This window comes from Chelonoidis abingdonii, chromosome 1, assembly GCF_003597395.2.
Source record: "Chelonoidis abingdonii isolate Lonesome George chromosome 1, CheloAbing_2.0, whole genome shotgun sequence".
In the NCBI taxonomy this organism is placed as follows: Eukaryota; Metazoa; Chordata; order Testudines; family Testudinidae; genus Chelonoidis; species Chelonoidis abingdonii.
The window spans coordinates 44,545,735-44,570,633 of record NC_133769.1 but is presented as its reverse complement, the minus strand read 5'-3'; the positions used below and the strand labels follow the sequence as shown (position 1 = coordinate 44,570,633).

The 24,899-nt window shown below is 39.2% G+C and overlaps 1 protein-coding gene across 2 annotated transcripts in view; it reads right to left on the bottom strand.

The window, feature by feature from the left end:
* WASL (WASP like actin nucleation promoting factor) overlaps positions 1 to 24,899 on the bottom strand; it is an 81,012-nt gene that overhangs the window by 8,180 nt on the left and 47,933 nt on the right. For both annotated transcript variants that reach the window (XM_032768828.2, XM_032768829.2), the window contains exons 5-8: positions 23,370 to 23,393; positions 12,696 to 12,867; positions 7,059 to 7,101; positions 6,431 to 6,584 (exon numbers count right to left, since the gene is read on the bottom strand). In XM_032768828.2, coding sequence (XP_032624719.1) covers positions 6,431 to 6,584; positions 7,059 to 7,101; positions 12,696 to 12,867; positions 23,370 to 23,393 — 393 coding nt within the window. The remainder of the gene's footprint in view (positions 1 to 6,430; positions 6,585 to 7,058; positions 7,102 to 12,695; positions 12,868 to 23,369; positions 23,394 to 24,899) is intronic.

The following is a 24,899-nucleotide window of genomic DNA, read 5'->3' as shown; positions in this document are numbered from 1 at the left end:
TGCATTCTTTTAATTTGTTATGATTTGGAAGAAAGCATGTTATGTGAAGTCCTGAGGCTCTGGAAGGGTGATGTACAAGAGGAGGAGTTGAAGGTATAAGTTCAGCTCCTCTGTCCTGCGAAATGCAGAGCTAGAGCTCCCTTCCTACCTCGCAAGAAGGGGGAGGGGTTCATAATAGGAAGTTTCATAAAGTTTACGACCAGAAGGACCATTATTAGATTTAGTCTGTACATCACAGGGCATTAAATTTCATCCAGCTGCCTCTACACCTAAGTCAATAACTTGAGGACTGAAATGCTTTACTGTAACTCAAAAGATCAAGCTGTTATATGCCACAGAGAAAGAACAGGAGAGACTGAGGTGCTACCAATGCTTGCAGTACCTGCAATGTTAGGAAACTGAATTGTTGAGATAAGCTCCCATAAACCTACCAGCGATCTATGCTACAAGGAAAAGTGAAAAAATTAATCACAATTAATTGCACTGTTAATAATAAAATATTTATTTAAATATTTTTGGATGTTTTCTACATTTTCAAATGTATTGATTTCAATTAAACAGAATACAAAGTATACACTGCTCATTTTATATTTATTTTTTATTACAAATATTTGCACTGTAAAAAATAAAAGAAATAGTATTTCAATTCTCCCTTTACAAGTACTACAATGCAATCTCTTTTTATCATGGAAGCTGAACATACAAATGCAGAATTATGTAAAAGAATAACTGCACTCAGAAACAAAACAATGTAAAACTTTAGCGCCTACAGGTCCACTCAGTCCTACTTCCTGTTCAGCCAATTGCTCAGACCAAACAAGTTTATTTACATTTGCAGGAGATAATGCTGCTTGCTTCTTATTTACGTCACCTGAAAGTAAGACATTCACATTGCACTGTTGCAGCTGGTATCACAAGATATTTACGTGCCAGATGTGTTAAAGATTCATATGTCCCTTGATACTTCAACCACCATTCCAGAGGACATGCGCCCATGATGAGAACAGATTTTGCTCGATAACAATCCAAAGTAGAGCGGACTGACGCATGTTCATTTTCATCATCTGAGTCAGATGCCACCAGCAGAAGGTTGATTTTCTTTTTTGGTGGTTCGAGTTCTGTAGTTTCTGCATCGGAATCACTCTTAAGACTTCTGAAAGCATGCTCCACACCTCGACCCTCTCAGATTTTGGACTGCACATCAGATTCTTAAACCTTGGGTCAAGTGCTGATGCTATTTTTAGAAATCCCACATTGGTACCTCCTTTGCCTTTTGTCAAATCTGCAGTGAAAGTGTTCTTAGAACAACTTGTGCTGGGTCATCATCCAAGACTGCTATAACATGAAATTTACGGCAGAATGCAGGTAAAACAGAGCAGGAGACATACTATTCTCCATGTGAGTTCAGTCACAAATTTAATTAATACATCAATTTTTTTAACAAGCATCAACATGGAAGCATGTCTTCTGGAATAATGGCCAAAGCATGAAGAGGAATATGAATCTTTAGTGAATCTGACACGGAAATATCTTGCGACGCCAGATACAACAGTGCACTGTGAATGTCTCACTTTCAGGTGACACTGTAAATAAGAAGTGGGCAGCATTATCTCCAGCAAGTGTAAACAAACTTGTTTGTTTGGTTGAACATGCAGTAGGACTGAGTGGACTTATAGGCTCTAGAGTTTTCCATTGTTTTGTTTCTGAGTTCAATTATGTGTAAAAAAAAAAACCCACCAAAAAAACAATCCCCAAAAAACAAAAACACAAAAACAAAACAAACCCACATTTGTAAGTTGCACTTTCACAACAAAGAGATTGCACTACAGTACTTGTATGTGCTGAATTGAAAAAAAAAAAATACTGTTTATTTTATCATTTTTACAGGGCAAATATTAGTAATCAAAAATGTAAAGTGAGCAGCGTACACTGTATATTCTGTATTGTAACCGAAACCAATATATTTGAAAATGTAGAAAAACATCCAAAATATTTAATACATTTCAATTGGTATTCTATTATTTAACAGTGCAATTAATTGAGATTCTTTTCCGCCCCCCCCCACAATTTTTTTGAGTTAATCGCATGAGTTAACTGCGATTAATTGACAGCTCTAGAAAAAAAATCCTAGTGTACCTGCCAATATGAGCTGTGGGAAATTCCTTCCAGACCCCACATCTGCTGATCATTTGTCTTTAAGCATGTGAGCAAGACACACAAGCCAGGCATCTACGAAAGATCATTATCTGTACCTCCTCAGAGCACTGGTCCATCCCATCTCGTGTCCAGAGTTCAGATGAGGCCAATTCCCAATACTCCAAAGGGAAAACTACCAAAACATCTGGCCAATTATGCACAGAGGGTGGGGATGGCGCTTTCTGACCCCTGTGACTGGTTGATGCCCTGAAGAATGAGGTTTGATTATAGTCAAATCACCAGGAAGAGGAATTTGAAGCAGGAACTGTAGAAGGCACCGGGAAGATTGATTGGGAGCCCCTGAATCTCACTGGGAAGATTCAGGGGCTCCCAAACCATTCCTCCTGAACGTGAAGCAGGAAAAGCATTGACAAGAAAAGGTGTGTGCCAACGGAGTTCAACATTCACTTCCTCTCCTTGTTATTACCTCCCCCTTCCTTCCAAAAAGGAGGAAAGGAAGATATTCTACTCCCTGCCCACACCTTAGTTTCATAGATTTATTGCATCAGAAATCAATGCTGCCAACACCCTTGGTATCATGAGTATGGGCTGTATTGGGGAAATATTCCCCTTTGGCTCCTTGAGGTCACTGTCACCATATGTAACATCTTCAGTAAGAAGCTATGTATATTTTTCTGGATTACTGGAAAAATATACAACTTTGCCATGATTCAGAATTTGTGCTGCCTCCATAACTTATTGCAGTCCACTTTCCTTGACAGAGTGGTGTTAAAATCTCTCTGACTTACAGAGAAAAAACTTATCCACCACATGCATTAGAGTCATATCTAGAGAGGAAAAACATGCCATATCCCAGACAACATAGTGAAACCACCAACCCGATGACTGTGGAAATAAGAGTCTGAGGTTCTATGAGGCTCACTTGCATTAAAAGAAAGAAATTTGTTGAACAAATGTTACATACCACCAAGGGAATGGCTGAACACCTTATGGATTTTCAAAACTGTACAACTCAAGGAGTGAGAGGAACCTCACACCAGAAAACAGAATGATAGAGTATCTCAGAGGTTTATGAGAAAAAAACATGAGAAACATTCCAAGCAAAAGATACATCTGTCTTTATAAAAGCTAACTGAACCAAATTACTCTATTTTTGCCAATAGTTATGTCCAAAGTTTCTTAAATCCTTCGAATGAAAACAGCCTTGCTAAAAACCTCATCAACTCTGCAACAGTTAGGGGGAAAGAAACGCAAGACAAACGACTTCTATTTCAAAATCAGCTAGCAGCAGAATGGACTCAAACCTCTACCCAGCATCCTGTCAGGCCTAATGCCATCCATAAGCACAGAGAATCTTGCAATAAAACACAGCAAATGAAAAATTGGGGGGTGGGGAGGGGAGTAGAGGAGAGGTGGTTTTTCAGTGAAAAAAATCATAAAGCACTTCAAACCACAGTCAAGATTAAACATTACCTTGAATATTGCGTATAATAGTTATAGATAAAAGCATTCTAGCTGACAAAGACAAGACCTTTAGGACTACTGAGCTATTTCTAACACAAAGGAGTCCCCCTCATTTTATGTGTCATGCATGCTAACATGAGGCAGCAGCTTTTTGTTTAACTACATCCATGCAAAGTGGTGGAACTTTAAGTTAATGCACATGTTGTAAAAGCTAGCATTGTATGCTATCTGTAAAACACCAAGGACAAGTAAAGAAAACTCAAAGACTAACAAAGTCAGGCAATTTCAAAATTCGGTACTTTATACATATTTTAAGATTAAAGGAGACTCATACTTTTAAAGGCGAGAAATACAATTGGAAATTTGCAAATTCAATGTTTTCATATAAAAAGTCCTAATCCAAGCCAAATTTCAATGGTAAACCAACACAGAAAGGTAGTTTTTGACTAGATTTTTTTCGTGTCACATTACTGTGTATTTTATTGTTAATAAATGGGTTTTTGGTCTAACACTTCTTATCCATTAAGTAAGAGTCACGCAGTCACAACATACATATTTTTTTAGTGATATATGCTTAAATACATACCACTCCAACGTGGGGGACCTAGAGAATAAATGTAATAAGTTACCGAACTAATATGAAGCCATTTACCGAGCAGCCTGAAACTACTATAATTCCAACAGCATTAATATCGGTACTCCTGAAAAATAATCAGGGAATTATTTTGAATTCTGATAATATCAATGTATTTTTAGCAGAATGACATGTTATATTACACTTTCCCATCACCATAGTTACATTAAGATGTTATGAAAAACAGCAGATAAATATAATGACAGCAAATATTTGAATGGAGACAGGTAAACAGTGGTGTTGCCCTGGGGTCTGTACTGGGACCAATACAATTCAATACATTCATAAATGATCGGAAAAAGGGGTAAACAGTGAGGTGGCAAGATCTGCAGATGATACAAAACTACTCATGATAGTTCAGTCCAAAGCAGACTGTGAAGAACTGAGTGACTGGGCAACAAAATGGCAGATGAAATTCAAGGTTGATAAATGCAAAGTAAAGCACACTGGAAAACATAATCCCAACTATCTATATAAAAATATATAGAAAGGAGGAAAGGAAGATATTCTACTCCCTGCCCACACCTTAGTTTCATAGATTTATTGCATCAGAAATCAATGCTGCCAACACCCTTGGTATCATGAGTATGGGCTGTATTGGGGAAATATTCCCCTTTGGCTCCTTGAGGTCACTGTCACCATATGTAACATCTTCAGTAAGAAGCTATGTATATTTTTCTGGATTACTGGAAAAATATACAACTTTGCCATGATTCAGAATTTGTGCTGCCTCCATAACTTATCTATCTATATAAAAATATAGATAGTTGGGATTATGGGAGGTCTAAATTAGCTGTTACCACTCAAGAAAGATCTGTGTGTCATTGTGGATAGTTATCTGAAAACATCCACTCAATGTGCAGCGACAGTCAAAAAGGTTGCCAATGTTGGGAATCATTAAGAAAGGGACAGATGATAAGACAGAAAATATCATATTGCCTCTATATAAATCCATGGTATGACCACATCTTGAATACTGCATGCAGATGTAGTCACCTCATCGCAAAATAGATATATTGGAGATGGAAAAGGTTCAGAAAAGGGCCACAAAAATTATTAAGGGTATGGAACAGCTTCCATAAGGGAGAGAGATTAATAAGGCTGACTTTTCAGCTTGGAAAAGAGATGACGGGGGAGGGGGAAGAATATGATAAAGATCTATAAAATAATGACTGGTGTGGAAAAAGTAAATAAGGAAGTGTTATTTACTTCTCATAATACAAGAATTATGAGTCACCAAATGAAATTAATAGGCAGCAGGTTTAAAACAAACAAAAGGAAGTATTTTTTCACACAAGGCACTGTCAACCTGTGGAACTCCTTGCCAGAGGATGCTGTGAAGGCCAACAGGGTTCAAAGAAGAACTAGATAAGTTCATGGAGGATAGGTCCATCAAGGGCTGTTAGCCAGGATGGGCAAGGATGGTGTCCCTAGACTCTGTTTGCCAGACAGGGAATGTTCTGTCCATTCCCTCTGGGGCACCTGGCATTGATCACTGTCAGAAGACAGGATACTGGGCTAGATGGACCTTTGGTCTGAGCCAGAACAACCATTCTTAAATACATTAAGTAGTAGTATGCTGGAAATGGCTCATTTATGTATAAAGTTCCAGTAGAAACTTAGCTCAGAGACCCTTTGATTACCAAGCAATAGTGCCACTACTTGATTAAAAGGAGAACAAGCTGCAGACCTCTGTATATTAGAAGGTTCATAACCCACTGTACTAGTAAACTTAAGTTTGCATCAGACACACATCTGTCTCTCCTACACTTGATGACTCAACCATGTTCTTTACTTTGAACTGACAGCAGCAATGGATTTCTTGAATTCTATCTTTAAATAGTTACGATTTTGAAAGACCAAAAACAAACTATGCAATGGAAACTACTTTAAATTCAGATGGGAGATGTTGCATAGCTTTGCAGTCAGTGAAAAGTGTTACTGACATGCAAAAGATTTTAATCATAAAGAGAAATATTTTAGAACTATACTCATGGGTGACACTGGGACACTTATGTAGTGTACTGTAATGTACAGAAATCTCAAACTCAATATCCAATTTCTATTCCAAAGTAAAGACATGAGAAGACTTCCAGAAACTGCTTCACATGAGTAACGTTTTTTAATCCTTAAGTCAAATAGCTCAGTCTGATGCATTAGTTGCTGAAGACTTACCTTGCCTACGCAGCTCATTTTTAACAGCTTCTACTCCTCCTGTTTTTTCAATGAAATCATATATCACCTTCGATGTTTCTTTGTCTTTTAATTGAGCCTCTGAAATTCCACACAGATCAAACAGTTTTTTCAGTTCTGGGTCCAAGTTGTTCACCTGCAAATCAGACACTTAGTCCTATAATTTATTGATGGGTACTGTTTTTTCTTGTCCAAAGTAAACAAATAAAAGAAAGAAAGATTCTTATTTTACTTATAAACCTTTTTTTGGTTAAAAAAATCCCATCCAGCTAAGAGGAACAGCTAAACAAAAAATGAGACTCAAGCACAGATTTCTGTACTGAATTCCTTAATAAGAACAGACTTTTCTTGGTGTGGAAAGAAAATATTAAGCACAAAATTTAAGGATTAGCTAGTCTTCTACAATTCCCCCCTCTCCCCTTAAATCTTTTTAGTATTTTCCCTCCACATAACTTTTCCAGAGTGCATCATTCTGTAGCATCACAGTAGCCATGACTTGCATGGCTCACGATGGAACTTTTAGTTTTTGATACCATTCTTGGACACCTTAGTCAAAAACACAATGCCTTTAACCATCTGATATGTTATGTACAATGCGGACGTTACTTACATCAAAACCTGTGTTTGGATCCCAACCAACGTGTCCAATGTGTCTAAAAAGCAAAATTAAAGAAATCCATGTCAGACAAATGGCAGTCTTGTGGTTAGAACACTGGACTAGGACTCCAGGAGCTCTGGGTTCAGTATCAGGTTATGTCAGTCTTTTTGTGAGACACTGGGTAAGTCATCAATCAACACCTCTCAGTGCTTCAGATCTCCATTTGTATTATGCGCTACAAAATACTTTTTCTCCCATCTTTTGTCTTGTTCATCCAGATCATGAGTAACACTCATTTGGTAGGGAGGACTGAATTCCACTACTTTTGGTTATGGAGTGTGGCATAAATTTAGGACTCCATACCCCAGAATAATATGTTGATGTTAACTGGAGCTTTTTTTTTTTTTTTTTTTTAAATAATTGGAGATATACCTCTCTCCTAGAACTGGAAGGGACCTTGAAAGGTCATTAAGTCAAGCCCCCTGCTTTCACTAGCAGGACCAAGTACTGATTTTTGCCCCAGATCCCTAAGGCCACGTCTATACAACGCGCCATATCGGCGCGTTACAATCGATTGCTCGGGGATCGATATATCGCGTCTTATCTAGACGCGATGTATTGATCCCTGAGCGCGCTTACATTGATTCCGGAACTCCACCAAAACCAACAGAGTTCCGGAATCGACATGGCGAGCCGCGCACATCGATCCCGCGCGGTGAAGACAGGTGAGTAGATCGATTTCAGCTACGCTATTCTCGTAGCTGAAATTGCGTATCTAAAATCGATTTTCGCGTGTCGTGTAGACCTGGCCTAAGTGGCCCCCTCAAGGATTGAACTCACAACCCTGGGTTTAGCAGGCCAATGCTCAAACCACTGAGCTATCCCTCCCCACAAACATCAAGGATAGATTTTGGCTTCTATACAGTAACTGCACTTCTGCTACTATTTAAGTTATTTATTGTCACATTCAGTACCACACAGTGGGAAAGTATGCTGGCCGTTCTTTGGGCAACCACCATTTTTGCTCTATTTCTTTTCCTCACCTACTGCTCCTTTCCCCCTTTTCCTTCGCTTAGTGTTTCTGTTCTATGCTGCATTTCCTTCCCTAGGCAAGTCCCAGTTCTCATCAGCCCAGGTGTGTCTCCCATACCCTTCCATCCACTAAAATAGTCAGTGTTGACATTTATGTGCCAACAGTTTGACATTCCCATGAGATTAATAGGAGACAAGAGTTCACATATCTCCTAGCCACTGTTTCAGGCTGCCTACAGAATCAGGAAGGCAGCACTACATTAGTTTACAAGCATTACATATTTGGAACGTCTTCTGACAAAAACAAAGACTTAAAAACACCTTTTTAAAAACACCTTTTTAAAAATCAAGCTGAGATTCTGCACAATCTGAGTAAGTCATGAGGGTCACAAAAATACATCAGGGGGACATCCAGCTGACAAACAGCAGACTTCAGATTAAGTTCATCAAGAAAGAGACTGCCTTCATATGTGCCTACCGCACTGGGGTCCCAGTCTTGGCTAGGGCTTCTAGGTGCTACTCTACTACAAATATTCCCTTACAAGAATGATACAAATTAAGACCAAAAAGTAACAAAGACCATTTTTAAGTAGCATAATTAGAAGTCTTTTAGATAAGATGCACAAAATGAACAAAAGTCTACTCTAAAAAACCCCTTATTAATCATGCTATTATTCTAAACATTCATATGAAATGACATGAGCTATTTCTAGCTAAATTTTACAAGTATTTATATAACCCTTTTTCATATCAATATGAAATATAATTACATATACAGTTTATTCCTAACACTTATTGTATAAAGTCAGCTGAAATTATCAGAGAAATTAAAACATTTAAGCTAGTTGTGTATTTCACACTGCTTCTCAAAAGACTTACAGCTGATGGACAGAAGATCATGACTGGCACTAAATTAACAACATTTGTATGCTCATTTGTTTCTTAAACATTCATGGTTATTGCTAGTGGTATTAAAAACAATTTAAAAAAAATCTATGGAAAAACATCACACAGATTACCTTTATGTATTGACCAAATTTATTTTGAAAAATGTTACATTACTCTTTTCAACAAACAAAAATGAATTTTTATGAAAATGCTAAAATATTTTGCATACAAGTTTTATGATTATGTGTAAGGTAAGGGCTTGTCTACACAAGAAAGCTGCAATAGTGTAACTAAGAGGATTTTTTTTTTTAAACCAATTCAGTTAACTCATGGGTGCACAACTAACTAAACTGGTTTCAAATGACATCTTTAGTTATCCAGGTTCAACTTTGATTTATACAAGGTATATGTAACATGAATTATGCTTAGACTTGGCAGAAAAGCCAAATTTTAGGTTTGTGAAATTTGAGTTTCAGGAAATATTTTTTGGGCTGATAAAAATGTGGGCATTTCCAAAACAAAATATATTCCCTGAGATCCCTGGCAGGTTGAAGTAGAACCAAGGACCCCAAAAGCCTTTGCGGATATTGACTGAAATGAACATGATTCTTATCACTTCAGTGCTGCCCACCATCAAATAATGATGAAACCGACCAGATTCTGGCTAGTGTGACATGTTTCATTTTTGAGGAATCAGCAAATTCTGATGAAAAAATGTTTCACTGGAATTTTCCCAACCAGCTCTAGTTATGATGCTCAATAGTTCAATACTTTAACTACAGTACTTATTTATATCTATGCTGGACCAAATTATTCAACTGTGCTGTCTTGACAATATCAAGATAAGAACGTCCCTATGTTTGTAACAAAAGCAGGTATTAAACATTTATCCCACAATACTAGGTCACTTTTACTGGGAAGCTTATAATGTATGTATGTAGACATACACATTACACACACCTCAGAATAAGACCACATCCCACCAAAGTAAAAAACAATGGCAAAGATTTATAAATGATTTTTTTCAGTAGGAATTTTGCCTTTGTGACAGATACCTGTGATTAGCCACTGGTGTGGCTGCACTAGTGCACACAGAGTGTTGGTTTAAGCAACGATAAACTCCACTAGTGCAACTGATCATTTATTATGGATTTTGCTTATCTATGCTAGGGATATACATCAGTGGAGCTCCACCACCAGTGGGCCACAAATGTCTACACTGGGGATTTCAGCTAAGGCGTGACGGTCACTGGAGTTTTTCCTTCTTTTAGGCCACGCAGTTCAGCTTTTCCCTATTGTCTGGTTTTCTGGCGGTCATGCTTCTTTTATTGTTTGTATTCTGGTCGAGCCTAGGAGCCCCAGTCACAGACTAGGACTCCATTGTACTAGGCACTGTATAAACAGATAAAATGATTCCTGCCTCAAAGAACTTAAGAATCACATTTGGAAAAAGGATACATTTTATCCTTTCTTTCCTCACCTTTATTGAGCTCTCACTATATTCCACATGCTTTCTAAACACTATTACATGAGATTACTGTAACAATAGTGCTACTAGTTCCATGGGAAAGTTTGCCAGTCTATCCCCGCATGCTAGTGATGGAGGATGAGGGTTAAATAAAACAGGATTGCAGGACAAGGACATAAGCCCACACTGAAGAAAACCTTGATTCTGTATTAAGGGAACTGAAGTGGATGCCTTCTGTAGCTAACTCAGGCTCTATACATTCCCACTGTTATAATATGACTATGAAGCCTAGTGGATAAACCCAGGGCTGGTAGAGACCTTGAGAGGTCACCTAGTCCACCCCACTTCCCCTGGGTTTTTGTTTGTCTAACTGCTTCTTAAAAATCTCTAATGACAGAGTTTATACAACATCCCTTGGTAACTTATTCCAGTACTTAACCATCTTTATAGTCAGAATTTTTTTCCTAGTATTCAACCTAAATATTCCTCCCTGAAGATTAAGAATCATCCTCTTCATACCAGTCTTTTACATATTTGAGGACTATTACCAAGTCCTCCCCCATGTTCCAATCTTCTTTTCTCAAGACTAAAGTGTGCACATTTTTTTTTTTTTTAATGTTTCCTCACAGGCTATGTTTTCTAAACTTATTTGTATTACTCTCCTCTGGACTCTCCCCAATTTGCCCACATCTCTCTTTAAGTGTGGTACTGAGAACTCAAGCTGAGACCTCACAAATGCTGAGTAGAGCTGAGCAATTACCTCCTATGTCTTACATACAATGTTCTTGTTAAATACATACCAGAATGACATTTGCCTTTTGTGCAACAGAATCACCACTGTTGACGGATGTTCTATTTGTGATCCACTAAAATGCTCAGATTCTTTTTTGCAGTATTGCCTAGCCAGTTATTCCTGATTTTGTATTTGGGTATTTGATTTTTTCTTCCTTAGTGTAGTGCTTTGCATTTGTATCTACTGAATTTCATCTTGTTTATTTCAGACCAGTTCTCCAATTTGTTAAGGTCATTTTGAATTCCAATGCACTTGCAACCCCTCCCAGCTTGGTGTCATCTGAAAATTTCATAAGTATACTTTCCACTCCATTACCTCAAATTATCAAAAATATTGGCTAGTACCAGACCAAGGACAGATCTTGGCAAGGCTCTACTAGGTATTTCCTCCTAGAGTGACAGTAAACCATTGATAACTACAGAGTACTTTTTTTAGAGCCAGTTGTACACTGACCTTATAGTAATTTCATCTATACCCATTTCCCTAACTGCTTACAATAATGTAATGTGGGATTGTGTCAAAATCCTTACTAAAAATTAAAATATATTATCTCTACTGCTTCCCCCTATACATTAGGCCAGTAAACCTGTTAAAGAAGGAAATTAGGGTTGTTTGGTATGCTTTGTTCTTGACAAATTCACATTGGCTACTACTATTACCTTATCTTCTTCTTGATTAACAATTTATTCAGATTTCTTTCTGAGTAACAAAGTTAAGCTGACTGGTCTATAATTCCCCAGTCCTCTCTGTTCCACCTTGTAAAGATAGCTACCATGTTTGCCCATCTCCAGTCCTTTGAGACTCTCACTAGTCCTCCATGAGTTCTCAGAGAAAATCACTAATGGTTCTGAGTTCGTTTGAGCTAGTTCCTCAAGTACCCTAGAGTGAAATTCATCAGGCTCTGTAAACTTGAACATATCTACCTTATTTAAATATTCGTTAACCTGTTCTTTCCCTACTCTAGCTTGTGTTCTTTTCCTCCTTATTGTTAATATTGTGTTAAGCATCTGGGTCACAATGGACCTTTTTGGAAAGACTGAAACACAACAGGCATTAAACCCCTCAGTCTTCTTGGTGTTATCTGTCATTACTTCTCCTTCCCTGCTAATGAGTGGATAATGCACACTTCCTTTTTAAAAAGCATTGAGATTAAATCCTGTTAAATTACTATTCAGGAAACTGATAAGAATTAATCTAAAATGGTATGAATGTGAAATTTTAAAAAAATAATGTAAGTGAAATAGGATCTAACATATTTCACGTGTAAAAAGAAATGCAATTAGAAAAGAACTGTTAAGCTATATAAAAAGATAGGATACCTAACAAACTGTTAAGAAGAAGATTTGTTGATTAAGCAGTCAATTTGAAATGTAGGGCTAATTTGCTAACAACCATTTAAACAAGCCATATATATGTGGCTGAACTGTTTTTCTAAGTGGGAAATGAACAGTAATACAAGTGTCCTTACTGGAAGTTGCTTGGAGTTCCAATATCTGCCTTTGTCAATTTCTTCTTTTTCACCTTTCCTTTTTTCTTGATCTCTTTGGTATACGAAATATTGTTGACTTGTGAATTATAAAATCTGTTAGTTGTAATTTCTGGATTTTTGATATCAACAGTTGCCATTGGTAGACTTGGACCTATGAAGAGAAGACACGGATTTCACTACTATACTTAACCAAAGTGGATTACACATTTAACCTACCAACTGGATCATTCTGACATATAGATATCGCACCCATTTGCTCCCCAAACGTGATACTCTGCTTGAGTTCTGAGTGTAAGTAGATTACGAATTAGTACAGAGGCTCAAGATAAATTATTCATTATACAGGACTGAACTTTAGTCTGATCTGGGGTAGTGCCACAATTTCACCAACAGGACATTTGTTGTGTGTCATTTTTGTACAGAAGAAATCAAACAAAAAAGACAGTTTGTTCATTCCATGATTTTCATTGAAGCATAACAGTAAGATTTGCTTGCACATAGATCTGTGTTTCAAATAGGGAACTCTAAATGCTATATAGTACACTGCTGCTGACTACCACTATCCACATATCATGGCAAACAACTGATCTCTAGAGACAAGAAACCTCAGACTAACAGAGTGTTAGCCCATGATTGAAATTTTTATGATGGATGCCTGTGATGTTCACTAGACTCTAGACAATCTGTTTTTAAAAAGGTCAGTAGATAGCCAGATAGCTACTCTGTTTCTGATTGATAGCAGCCAAAAATTAAACAAACTCCCCAAAAGCCAATTCCAACTTACTTTACTCATGTCAATACGACCACTTATATGAGTAAGGTGAGTAGGATTTGGTTCTCTGACTCATCCAGTCAGTATTTCCACTGTAATAAAGAGGCTACTAAGGTAAAGGAGAGTAATGACATGGCAGAAAGGATAGTTCAGTGGTTTGAGCACTGGCCTGCTAAACTCAGGGTTGTGAGTTCAATCCTTGAGGGGACCATTTAGGGATCTAGGGCAAAAAATCAATCTAGGGATTGGTCCTGCTTTGAGCAGCAGGTTGGACCAGATAACCTCCTGAGGTCCCTTCCAACCCTGATATTCAATGAAATTCTCAGATTGTGTAAGCTGTCATCTCTTTATTGAACTCAATGGCACTATGAGAATTTACCAGCTAAGGATATACTTGTACATCTATACAAACCAATGCTGTTAGTGAGTCATTCTTTTGTACTATGTCATTCAAGAGGAGGATGTTAATGTAGTAGTTCAACTGATGATGCTTCAGTGCAAGTTAAAAGGGCTTTATAAAGACAGATCTATTTCTCACAGACATAGGTTTTTAGGAAAACAATAACGAGTTCTACAGAAGCACTCTACTTAGTGAAGTGGACACAAAACACATGCCACCAAATTATTTTTGAGTTGCCCAATTAACCTCTTAGAGCTATTTAGAATTACTTGCTCCTTGTAATATACATTTGTAGCACAACTAACCAAACAAATAGATGCAAAGAAAAGAGATTCAGATGAAGCAGCAGCTTTAAAAAGCAGGGTTTGGTGAATAATCTGATTACTGGAAGGAGACCAAGGAGGCATATATGAGAGAGTTTTATGCTTACTTCCATGGGTAGTCCCATTGATTTTTAAACATTTACTGTCTCAGTTCAGCGATCCACATGAAATTTTTTTGGAAGGGACATTAAAACTCATGCTTCAAGGCCCAAGCTAATCTACAACTATTAGATACCAGAACAAGACTTAATATGACAGACAGATTATCCCATGTCTACCTCTTACAGGGTTTTTACACCTTCCTCTGAATTCTGTTGCTGGCCATTGTCCAAGACAGGACACTGGACTAGATGAGCCTCAAGATCTGATTAGGTATGGCAAGTCCTAGATTCCAGTACAAGTGTTCACAGGATTGGGCTTTAATGCTGTAAGTAAATGGCAGCCACAAGGATCATTCTATCTAGTCCCTGCTCAAACTCCGGAAGATACGTCACTGGTGGACAACTGACTGTTAACTGAATACAACCTAAAGTACCAGATATCCATAAAAATCCTTTGCAGTGTTAGAAATGCTTCAATTTTAAAATTTTGTTTGAACCATGGGCAATTTCACATCATATGATAAAGACTGAATAACGAAGGTAAGGAAACAAAGGTAAATCTGCAGTCTTGAAAAAGAAAAATCATTTTTAGCTTGTTTTTCTAGAATCTCTCACTGTAGGAAAAAAAGACATCTTCCAAATACACCTGTCTGTGTTTCTAGAAGTCAATATTATTTTTCTCCACCTCCAATTAATTATAGGTGGAGCTGATAGCAATGCCGAAAGTTAAGGCTGCTCAACACTTTGCATAATAAGACCCTATTTTCAGTTGCTTATAACTTTAGAAAACTTTAATCTTTTGGGCTGAAACCGCTTATGGTTCAGGTGGACCTGGGTTTGGAAAGTATTGGCTAAAACAGTTCAGCCATTTCAGAAAACGAAAATTGGGAAAAACACTGGTCTTACCACTGTTAAATTCCTACAACTTTTCATTGATACACTAATTTCTCTATGCTTTGGAGCAGGAGCTTGAAATTTGGCAGGGGGATGTCATAGTACCAGGGATGTGCATTTTACAGTTCCCAAGGAAGTCTGCCCAAGTTTATCTAAGCTATGAGCCACTGAAAAGTCGGTTTGCACTTGTTCAATATAGAGGTTTGTTAGAGGCTGGCAGCCAAAATCCATCCCTCACTGTTCCTAGTGCTGACCAGTCTGTGCATGTGCCATCTGCAGAGTGGCTGAGCATATTCCACCCTGAGGCTGCAAGGCTGAGCAGGACTTTCTCAACAACTGGACCTCACAGCAATTGAGGTACTGGCACCAGAAATGAGAGCAAGACTTTCCTCTGTTCAGTGTCCCTCCTGCTGGCTCCCAGACTGCACAGAGAAAGAAGCAGCCTCACTGGAATGCAGATGGAGGACGAAAGAGGGTGACAAACTAGCAGGGAGGAGGTAGAAGGGGCCAGGCCGGGGGAATAAAAAAGACAAACATAACGGTGTATAGTCACTACAGGATATTCCTCTCCAGAATTTAGAACTGAACCTAGGATCACAGCTCTCAATATTCCTTGGCTGTCTAGCAAATACACTCACACAAGATGGCTGATTAAAGTTGTACAAGAAACCTTAATTCTGGCATTTCTTAACTTTTGGGTACTTGACTTTGCAACTTTAGCACATGTTCTTCTAACAGTTGTTTTGGATGTAATATTAAATATAAATTGAACATTTGACTTTGATAAGTTGAAAAAATAGAGCACTCAATATTAACAACTAGAATTTATTTTCTGAAGGCAACTGGCTACATTTAAATACAGATATTCCTGATACTAATGAATTCAGGAATTATTTATCTTACATTTTCTTTAATATAAGAAGGTTATTAAAACATATTTTTTGGTAGTATTAGCTAATAGGTCTCCTTTTTTAGTTGCCTGTTTTTTTAGTGGACTTTCCTTAGTAGGGAAAGATTTTTCTCTGCACAGCCTTGAACATGTTAAGTATTGTTTGACTCCTGAAATTTGTCCTTTGAAAGAATGCTTGTGTGTTATTGTTTCAGAGACTTACTAAATATAAATGAATAAATGATAAGATTCAAACTAATCGTATGCTCAGTACTTGGTCACTGGGGCAGTGAGGACATATTGCTATAGCTGACAGGATTGTGTAGTGGCATTGCAGATAACATTTAAAAACAGTATTTTAAAAGAAGCTCACTGACTTGCAGCCAAATCTTAAACCAAAATGAAATTACATTTATATTTACATGATGCATTAACAATTACATGCTTCCCTTATATAGATGAATTTCAAAATGAAGTCATCACATAAGTCTTATGTAACTATTGATTTACTTTTAGTTTTCATGATTATGGGTATGCATTTGCATGATAGCAGTAGTTTTAAAATACTACTCTTAAAGAATTATTCCAAAAATGAAATGGAACTTGTAACATTGTCTTGGGGGAGCAGGGGGAAATATATTGCATTTTCTTTTGAGATCAGAACATTTAATCTCACCTTTTCTGACAGAAAGACTAAATCTTCAAATATTCAGTATGTTGAATATATGCTGCCAATACACGGTATGTAAAATGCTATAACTATAAATGCTTGTCCAAAGAGTTAGATAATTTCATAATTAATCTTTTTCAGCTGTAATATTTGAAATGTTAGTCAAGTTCCCTGATATTAACAATACCCATTCCAAAATTCACCAAATAACTTTTAGCCAGATGAGAACACTTACCGCCAGGTTTAGACCTCAGTTGTCCATGAGGAATACAAGAACCTCTGAATGAACGATCATTTTTTTCTAGTACTGCCATATTTATATCCAACAAAATTTTCCCCATCATAACACATGCACCTTCCCCGTCAGCTGTAGACAGCTCAATAAATGAAGATGAGAGGGGAAAATAGAGCTCATCATTTGGAAGTACTTGACAATATAGTGGCCCTAAGCATCCACTGATGTTAGTATCTGTAATATCTTCAAAAGAGACTCCAGAAAAAGTAGTACAAAACATTTCAGTATTTTGTATTTTATAGAATCCTCTGTATTTTAAAGCTTTGAATGTCACCTGTCCCAGAGCGCAGACAACTCTAGAATAAATATAATTGGTTGCAGTAATGTATTAGAGCTGAAATAAAAATTGTACCACGTGGTTCTTAGAATCTCTCAAAACCTAATTCTCTGACAAATCCCTTTCTTTTCTGATCCAGAATTTTACCATGATGTCAGTATAACTATGGCAACTCCTTCAATCTGCATAAAGAGATTTTGCTATTACCAATGAGAGTAAAACAAATCCCAGGAAATTACAGGCTAATGCATTTTACATAATCATTAATGCTAATTTGGTTTTAATCCTGCAATTCTCTTTGAAATCTTAAATCCTTAACATCAAAAGGTCATCCAAAACAGAGGATTTTTTTATTCGAAGTATAGCTCTACAGTCAGCCTTCTCTACATGTACAGAAAACTTCAGAGACTTTTAAACATTTTGGGTTAGATTCTGGCCCCAGTAAAATCAATGACCACTAACTTTAACGGGGACAGGATTTCACACTATGTGTCTATATATAATGGTTATATTCCAGCTCACAAAATCTTTTATAAAAATAGTTATGTATTGAGATGACACAAAGTAAAAGAATTGTTTTTCTAGAAAAAGGAAATGTATTTTTGCTTTTTTACTGGAACCTTCTAGGAGCTGGAGGAAGTTATATGAAAGAATAGTTAGTTAACGTACAGTAACTGTGGTTCTTAGAGGTGAGTTTTCCATAGGTATTCAGTTCTGGTGCACCCCTTGCACATCTCAAGTTGAGAATATTTTGACCAGCAGTATCTGTTGTGGCCATCCCTGAACCTTGAGGACAAAGTGTGGAGTGGGGTCAACTAGCCTTCAGTTCCTTCACCAATACAGAATCCAGGTATTGTCAGACTCTGTAGTAGCAGGAAGGAGGGCAGGTTGCAGAATATATATGGACAACATGTCAAAGACCCACACTTACTGTAGAGTAAATCACTGTTTTCTTCTTTCAGTGCTTGTCCATGTGTATTCCACTTTGGTGACTTACAACAGTGAATTGACGTAAATAAGGAGAGTGCTTGGAGGCTACCTGAATAGTGACGGTAGAATAGCTTTGCCAAAATGGACATCTGACCTAGATGCCTAAAAAATGCATGTAATGATCCCCATGCAGCTGCCCTACAAATATCAGGAGTGGGTACATTTCTCAAAGAAGCTGCAGAGGATGCCTGAGCATCCTCAGGCTAGGTGAAGATCTGTATGTAAAGGAAGGTCTAATTTAGCTAGCTTATAACATGCCCCAATACAATTAGCTACGCACTTAAAGCCTCTCGGTGAATATTGCCTGACTTTGTCCTATGGATAAAGGTCATAAACAGCCTTGGGGAGACCCCAAATAATTTAGTTCCATTAAGGCAAAAGGAGAGGTCCTCAAATATATCCAAGGTGTGAAGTCTATCCTTCCCGTATTCCCATGCCAACCAAGGGAAGACTGAAGATAAATGGATCATCTGATTCAGATAGAAGACAGGCCTATCCTAAATTTTTACCAAAGATGTTCTAAGGAGAACTTCGTTTCGATGGAAGACAGTGTATGACGGCCCATTCATGAGTGGCTGCACTTCCTCACTCTGCAGAGTGATGTAACTGCCACTAGGAATACCATCTTCCCGGAGAGAGGAAACTGAGTGCAATGAGATCCCAGGAAGGAAGGGCAGCTTAGAGGAAATGAGTAGACTAGGGCCCTCAGAAACTTACCTACCTTCGGGAGTGAGAATACAGTATGTCTTTTTGTAATTGGGTGATCAGACACCTACAATCTACTGAGGACCATGGCGTCAGAGTGACCATAGTTGATGGTGTCACATTATGTAGTGAAGTTCACAGATCTGTTTCAAACCTGCAAATCCACAAATCTTTAGGGTGGTCCCGCAGGTGGCAACAGCTGGGGTCAGGATATACCCCGTTTTGTATGCTGATGGAGAGTTTGAGACTAATGGCTAGGGTGTTTTTGTCCTTTCTGGCAAGATGGCTGATGAAGGGTTAAAATCCATATGCATTTTATATAACAACCTGGTATATGGATTGTGCCAGCTCTTTTCCAGACCCAAAGTTGAGAGTTTGGTCAAGAGACCAGAGGCCTAGCAAACAGTGATCAGCTAAGTGAAAGCTGGGGTAAACAGATAATCTTGTTTTGCTAAAATAAGCTAGTCAGCAAGTTGCCAGGTGTTGGAGCTGAGAATTAAATAACTGTCTGATTCAAGTTGCAAATTGAACAAAGAATCCCTGTTCCTATTGTTTCTTCTGTAGGGAAAAGTTCTTCCTACACGTCCAACCTTGAGTTTATGAAAGGTTAGAACATGTCAGTATAAGATATGGCCTCCTCCCACCTCCCTTTCCCAGGGACCAATGCCTGCCTTAAAACACAAGACAGACAAATCTCTACTGCCATACACTTTCACTGTTTCTTTGCTTTAACCCCAGGAACGTACCTGTTGGACAATCAAAGGGAGTTGCTTCATTCTTATGGACCCCAAATCAGAATTTGACATATATTTTATACTAATAACATTTTATCAAAGTATTAATGTTAACTTGCTAACTTGAGACCACGGGCAGAGACATTATGTAACCTTTTAACCATTGGCGACTATGCTATCTTGTCTTGCCGCTAGACCTATCCTAGGGTGTGGAACTGCTTACCCTGTCACTTTCCCCCACCCATGGAAAATCCATATATTCTATTGTAATCAATTGACTGACAGTGTCTTCGAGCCTAATAAGCAAGGTGACACTCCATCAGCACTGTACGTAAAACTCCTATGCTAGACCTCTACATGGCGTGGATTTATGTTCCTTCAGCTGAAGAGCATGCAAACAAACAACTTCTGAATAGAATGAGCAGGATCATGAAGTCAAACCCACTCTACGCTCAGGATTCTGCACTCACTGAGTGTATAGAATGCCTCTAACTGATCCAAATCTGCCTGTAAGAGGGTCCATGTTTCTGCACAACAATACAGGCAGCACACAGGTCTGATAGATCCTTGTTTCAGCAAAAACTTATTTACATCCATAAATGAGACATGGACTTCACACAAGAAGCAGCAAGACCTATTCGTTCAAGAACATCTGGTTTGCTGCAATTGTCTGAATTCTACCTGCAGCCTTGGTAGATGAATTAGTTAGTGCTCTCCACAGTACTCAAGCACCCCTTCTCTGAGGGCTCTGGTGGCCCAACTCCAAGTTTCTGTACCTTGTATGTCGGCCCCGTTTAGCCAGTCCGCCCTTGCTGACGGGCCCGAAAATATTTTTCCACTGGGGCCCAAACCCGCTCTTGGCAGCTCTGCATAGAACATACATCTAGCATCTGGTTTGGACTATCAAGAAGCTGCGGACACTGGGGTATTTCATTGTTCTGGGAAACTGGAATTAGCAGTAGCATTACCAATTGCTGAATCGACTCATCAGATCTGCCTACCAAAGTTTCCTAGGCCAAGTTGCTAATTCCAGGATTTATTACCATGAGGGGTTTCTTAAGCTTTCTCAAGACCCTTCATGTTAGAGGAATTGATGTGTAGGCATACATTACCTTCAAGACTCCTGGGATAAGGAAAGCAACGGATTGGGATCCAGGGCTCAGACCTTCCCTGGAACAGAAATTGACACTTTGCCTCTGAGGCAAACTCCTCCATGACTAGGAGACCTCACTGGTGGAAGTGTTCTGTAGGTTGGAATCCTCGACTGAACATTTGCAATCTCATGAGAACTATCTACCTAGTGATCTGCTAGGGTGTCTAATTCTGGCAGCCTAGCAGATGAAGTGATGTGATGGCCTAATGCACCAATTGCTGACAGAGAGAGGGAGAGGGAGAGGGAGAGGGAGGGGACAATCAAGCCCTTGCTTTTTCATGTAGAAATTGCTGCAGTATTATCGGTCATAGCTCGGCCTTGGATCATAGGCAGGTAAGCTACACAGGCTAAACAAAAAACCTCTAGAACATTTACATGTAGCAAAGGGTTAAGTCTCCTTGAGTGTCCATAGGTCTTTTTGATTTGGTCTTTGTGAGCTCTCCACAAAATGCTGTGAAATTAATGCAGAACAAATTTTGCAGAAAACTTTTGGAATGAAATTAATATTGTCTGATTTTTCTGATACCAGCTACTTTAAAGAATTGATAGCAAAACCTTTTAATAAGTGTCACAGTTTAAAATCTTTTCTTCTTTTAGAAAGAAGAATGAAGGACAGTTCCGCTTCCTTGTTGATGTTTACGTGTCTTCAACAGGGGAGACTGGGCTGGCCTAAGACATCAAATATGCTCAGCCCATTCTTTCTCAAGCTCTTCCCCAGATCCGAGGGCCTCCTATGTGGCAGGCTCTTCAGCAGCAACATTGACATGAGACCAGCCAGGTTCCAAACGCCTCCCCAGGACTTGCAGAGGAATTCTACTGCTTCCCTTCTGCACCACAGCAGCCTCTGTTCCCTGAGATCCTTGGAAAATCATTTCCCAGGAATCACTGCTTTCCAGCTTCAATCCCATTCAGCTCCCAGTGTGCTCAATATCGAGGAGTGGGAGGGGAATTTTCCTCCCTCACCGCCACCTGTGCACATGCACACACTTGTGCCTCCTCCTACCATCTGACAGAAAGATCCACCCCTTATGCAACTGCTTGTTTACTCAAATACCCTGGAGAGGCTGAAGGCTACCCCACTTCTGTCTTCAAGTCTTTCTGGTGGAAATAGCATGCCTCCTTTCTCCCTGCAGCCTAATGCCTGACTGCCTAATCCATATCTATGAAGGATTCCATCCCCACACACCACTCACTGCCTCCCTTCTCTCCCAGTTCATGGTAGTGGTAAAAGTGAAAAAGAAAGCATCTTTCCTGGCCTGAGCATTCATCCAGCCCTCATTTCTCCTCACTGCCATCTAGGGTGACCAGACGTCCCAATTTTATAGGGACAGTCCCGATTTTTGGGTCTTTTTCTTATACAGGCTCCTATTACCCCTCACCTACTGTCCTGATTCACATTTGCTGTCTGGTCACCCTACTGCCATCCCTGTGTGGAACTGAAGGGTGACTTCTGAATATACACAGGCTCCCATTACTCCTCAACCCTGTACAGGGGCCTGGGAAGCGAAAAGAGGGACTTTTTCTGGCTGCCCATTACTTCCTGGCTCCATGCAGAGATTCTGGGTTAAGAAGGAGACATTCTTCTGGTCTTAAACTCAAAGAGCAACTCTAGTGCCTTGAGAAAATTGTGCATGTGTGCTCTCTCCCTCAGAGCAGGGCCAAGAGTGATGTCTCATAAGTACTGAGCATGAAAACAAAGGAGTGCAAAGGACCAGCATGACAGAGAAATCAACCGTACACAAAGTGCTGTCAAATGCATAAAATAACCAAACTGAGAAAGATTTTTTGCTGGGTTTGAAGTTATGGTAATCTTAGATGCTACAAATAAGTTCAAAGAGTTTTCTGGAAGATCAGGCTGAGCACGTGCCCTCAAGTTTCTAGCAGCACTTTGCTGAGCAGACAGTAAACTTCACAAAGTAAACTAAAGCAGTTTGCCTTCCTAAATTAACAGGTAGTTCCAATGCCTGTTCTGCCTTTACAAGCAGCTGCACAAAACTGACAAGACTTGGATCAATTTCATTTTTGCAGTCCAGAACCTTGTGGATACTTGTGAAAGATGAATATGTCAATTTTATGCTTTTTTTTAAAAAAAATCACTGTCTATTAAGACTTAAGCACTCCTGTTTTTAAGATAAAAGGCTTATTTGTTTGCAACTTGATTGCTGCAATTTGGAATTAGTTTGTATATGAATCTATGGTTTGCCTTACTTGTAGGCAATTCCAAATCTCAGTTCAATAGCCTCCCCTCATCTTCACTGGTAGTGGTCATGATTACTTACCAGTACAGTAGTTCATGTAAACATTAAAATTCTGATTTCCTGGAATTGATCCTTTCAGGACTGTTTAATACAGCCATTAGATTATGTTAAAAAAAGCCAAAAGTCAGTGATTATGTCTAAACATGAAGGAGTTAAGAAAAAGAACTGAAGTAACCCTATGCAAAAGCTTACCATTTGGTGGGTCCCGTCTTTTTTCTGTTAAAAAGACAACACAAAAAAGTATTTATTCAAAAAGGAAAACTGAATTCTTCAACATTACACATCTCCATAACTTGTAGTTTTACAAACTATACAGACTTTCTACATATGAATTTTATTCTTATAGTAATATACAAATTATTCATAATTGCCAATGTTTTATTTTAGCTGTTCTACCGTCCAAGAACAGAGGAAAAAATATCAGATTTATGTCATTTATAAACTGACTTAAAACTGAAATAAAGTTTAGCACAACAGATCAGTGAAATCATTTATATATCAAAAGAGCCCCGATCCTGCAAGCGTTTATAAAAGACGGTTACTCACCTTTGTAACTGTTGTTCTTCGAGATGTGTTGCTCATATCCATTCCAGTTAGGTGTGTGCGCGCCGCGTGCACGTTCGTCGGAAGATTTTTACCCTAGCAACACTCGGTGGGTCGGCAGGGCGTCCCTGAGTGGCGCCGCTATGGTGCCGGATATTAACCCCTGCCGACCCAGCCGCCCTTCAGTTCCTTCTTGCGGCTACTCCGACAGCGGGGAAGGAGGGCGGGTGTGGAATGGATATGAGCAAACATCTCGAAGAACAACAGTTCCAAAGGTGAAGTAACCGTCTTTTCTTCTTCGAGTGCTTGCTCATCATCCATTCCAGTTAGGTGATTCCCAAGCCTTACCTAAGCGGTGGGGTCGGAGTGAGATACTGCAAAATGCAAACTGCTGAGCCAAGGCTGCAGTATCCCGTGGCTGTTGAACCAGAGCATAATGCAAAGCAAGGATGTGGACCGAGGACCATGGAACTGCGCGATAGATTCTCATGGGTAGGTACACAGATAGTAAGGCGGCAGATGAAGCCTGAGCCCTGGTAGAACGCATGGTGATGTGGCTTGGGGAAATGGTGAGCCAAATCATAACAAGGGCGGGTGCACAGCAGCACCCAAGATGAGATTCCTCTGAGAGAAACAGTAGGTCCTTCCTTCGGCAGCTACTGCGACCGAGAGTTGGGGCGAGTTACAAAACGGTTTTGTCCGCTCGACATAAATGCGAGCGCTCCACAGACGTCCAGGGTGCAATTGTTGTCCCCCATCGCGTTGAGTGTGTGTGAACATGAAAGGCCGAACCACCTTAGGGAGGAAAGCCAGGTGTAGTTCTAACTGCACCTGGTTTGTGAACAGAATGTATGGCAGAACCACCATAAGAGCCCTGAACTCGAAGACTCGTCTGGCCGACGTAACGGCTACTAGGAAAGCTGTCTTCCAAGACAGGTAACAGCGAGCAGGTCGCTAATGGGTCGATGGAAGAGACATAAGTCTGGTTAGACCCAGGTTGAGGTCCCAGGTTGGGCTGGGCGCGTACCTAAGGTTGTATGCGCTGCAAGCCCTGGAGGAACCTCACAAAAACCATAGAGTATGAGAACACAGAACGACACCTTAGCCTGGAAGGAAGGTAGAGATGGCTGCCAAGTGTACCCTTGGCGATGACACCGCTGGCCCTGCCCACGCCCTGCC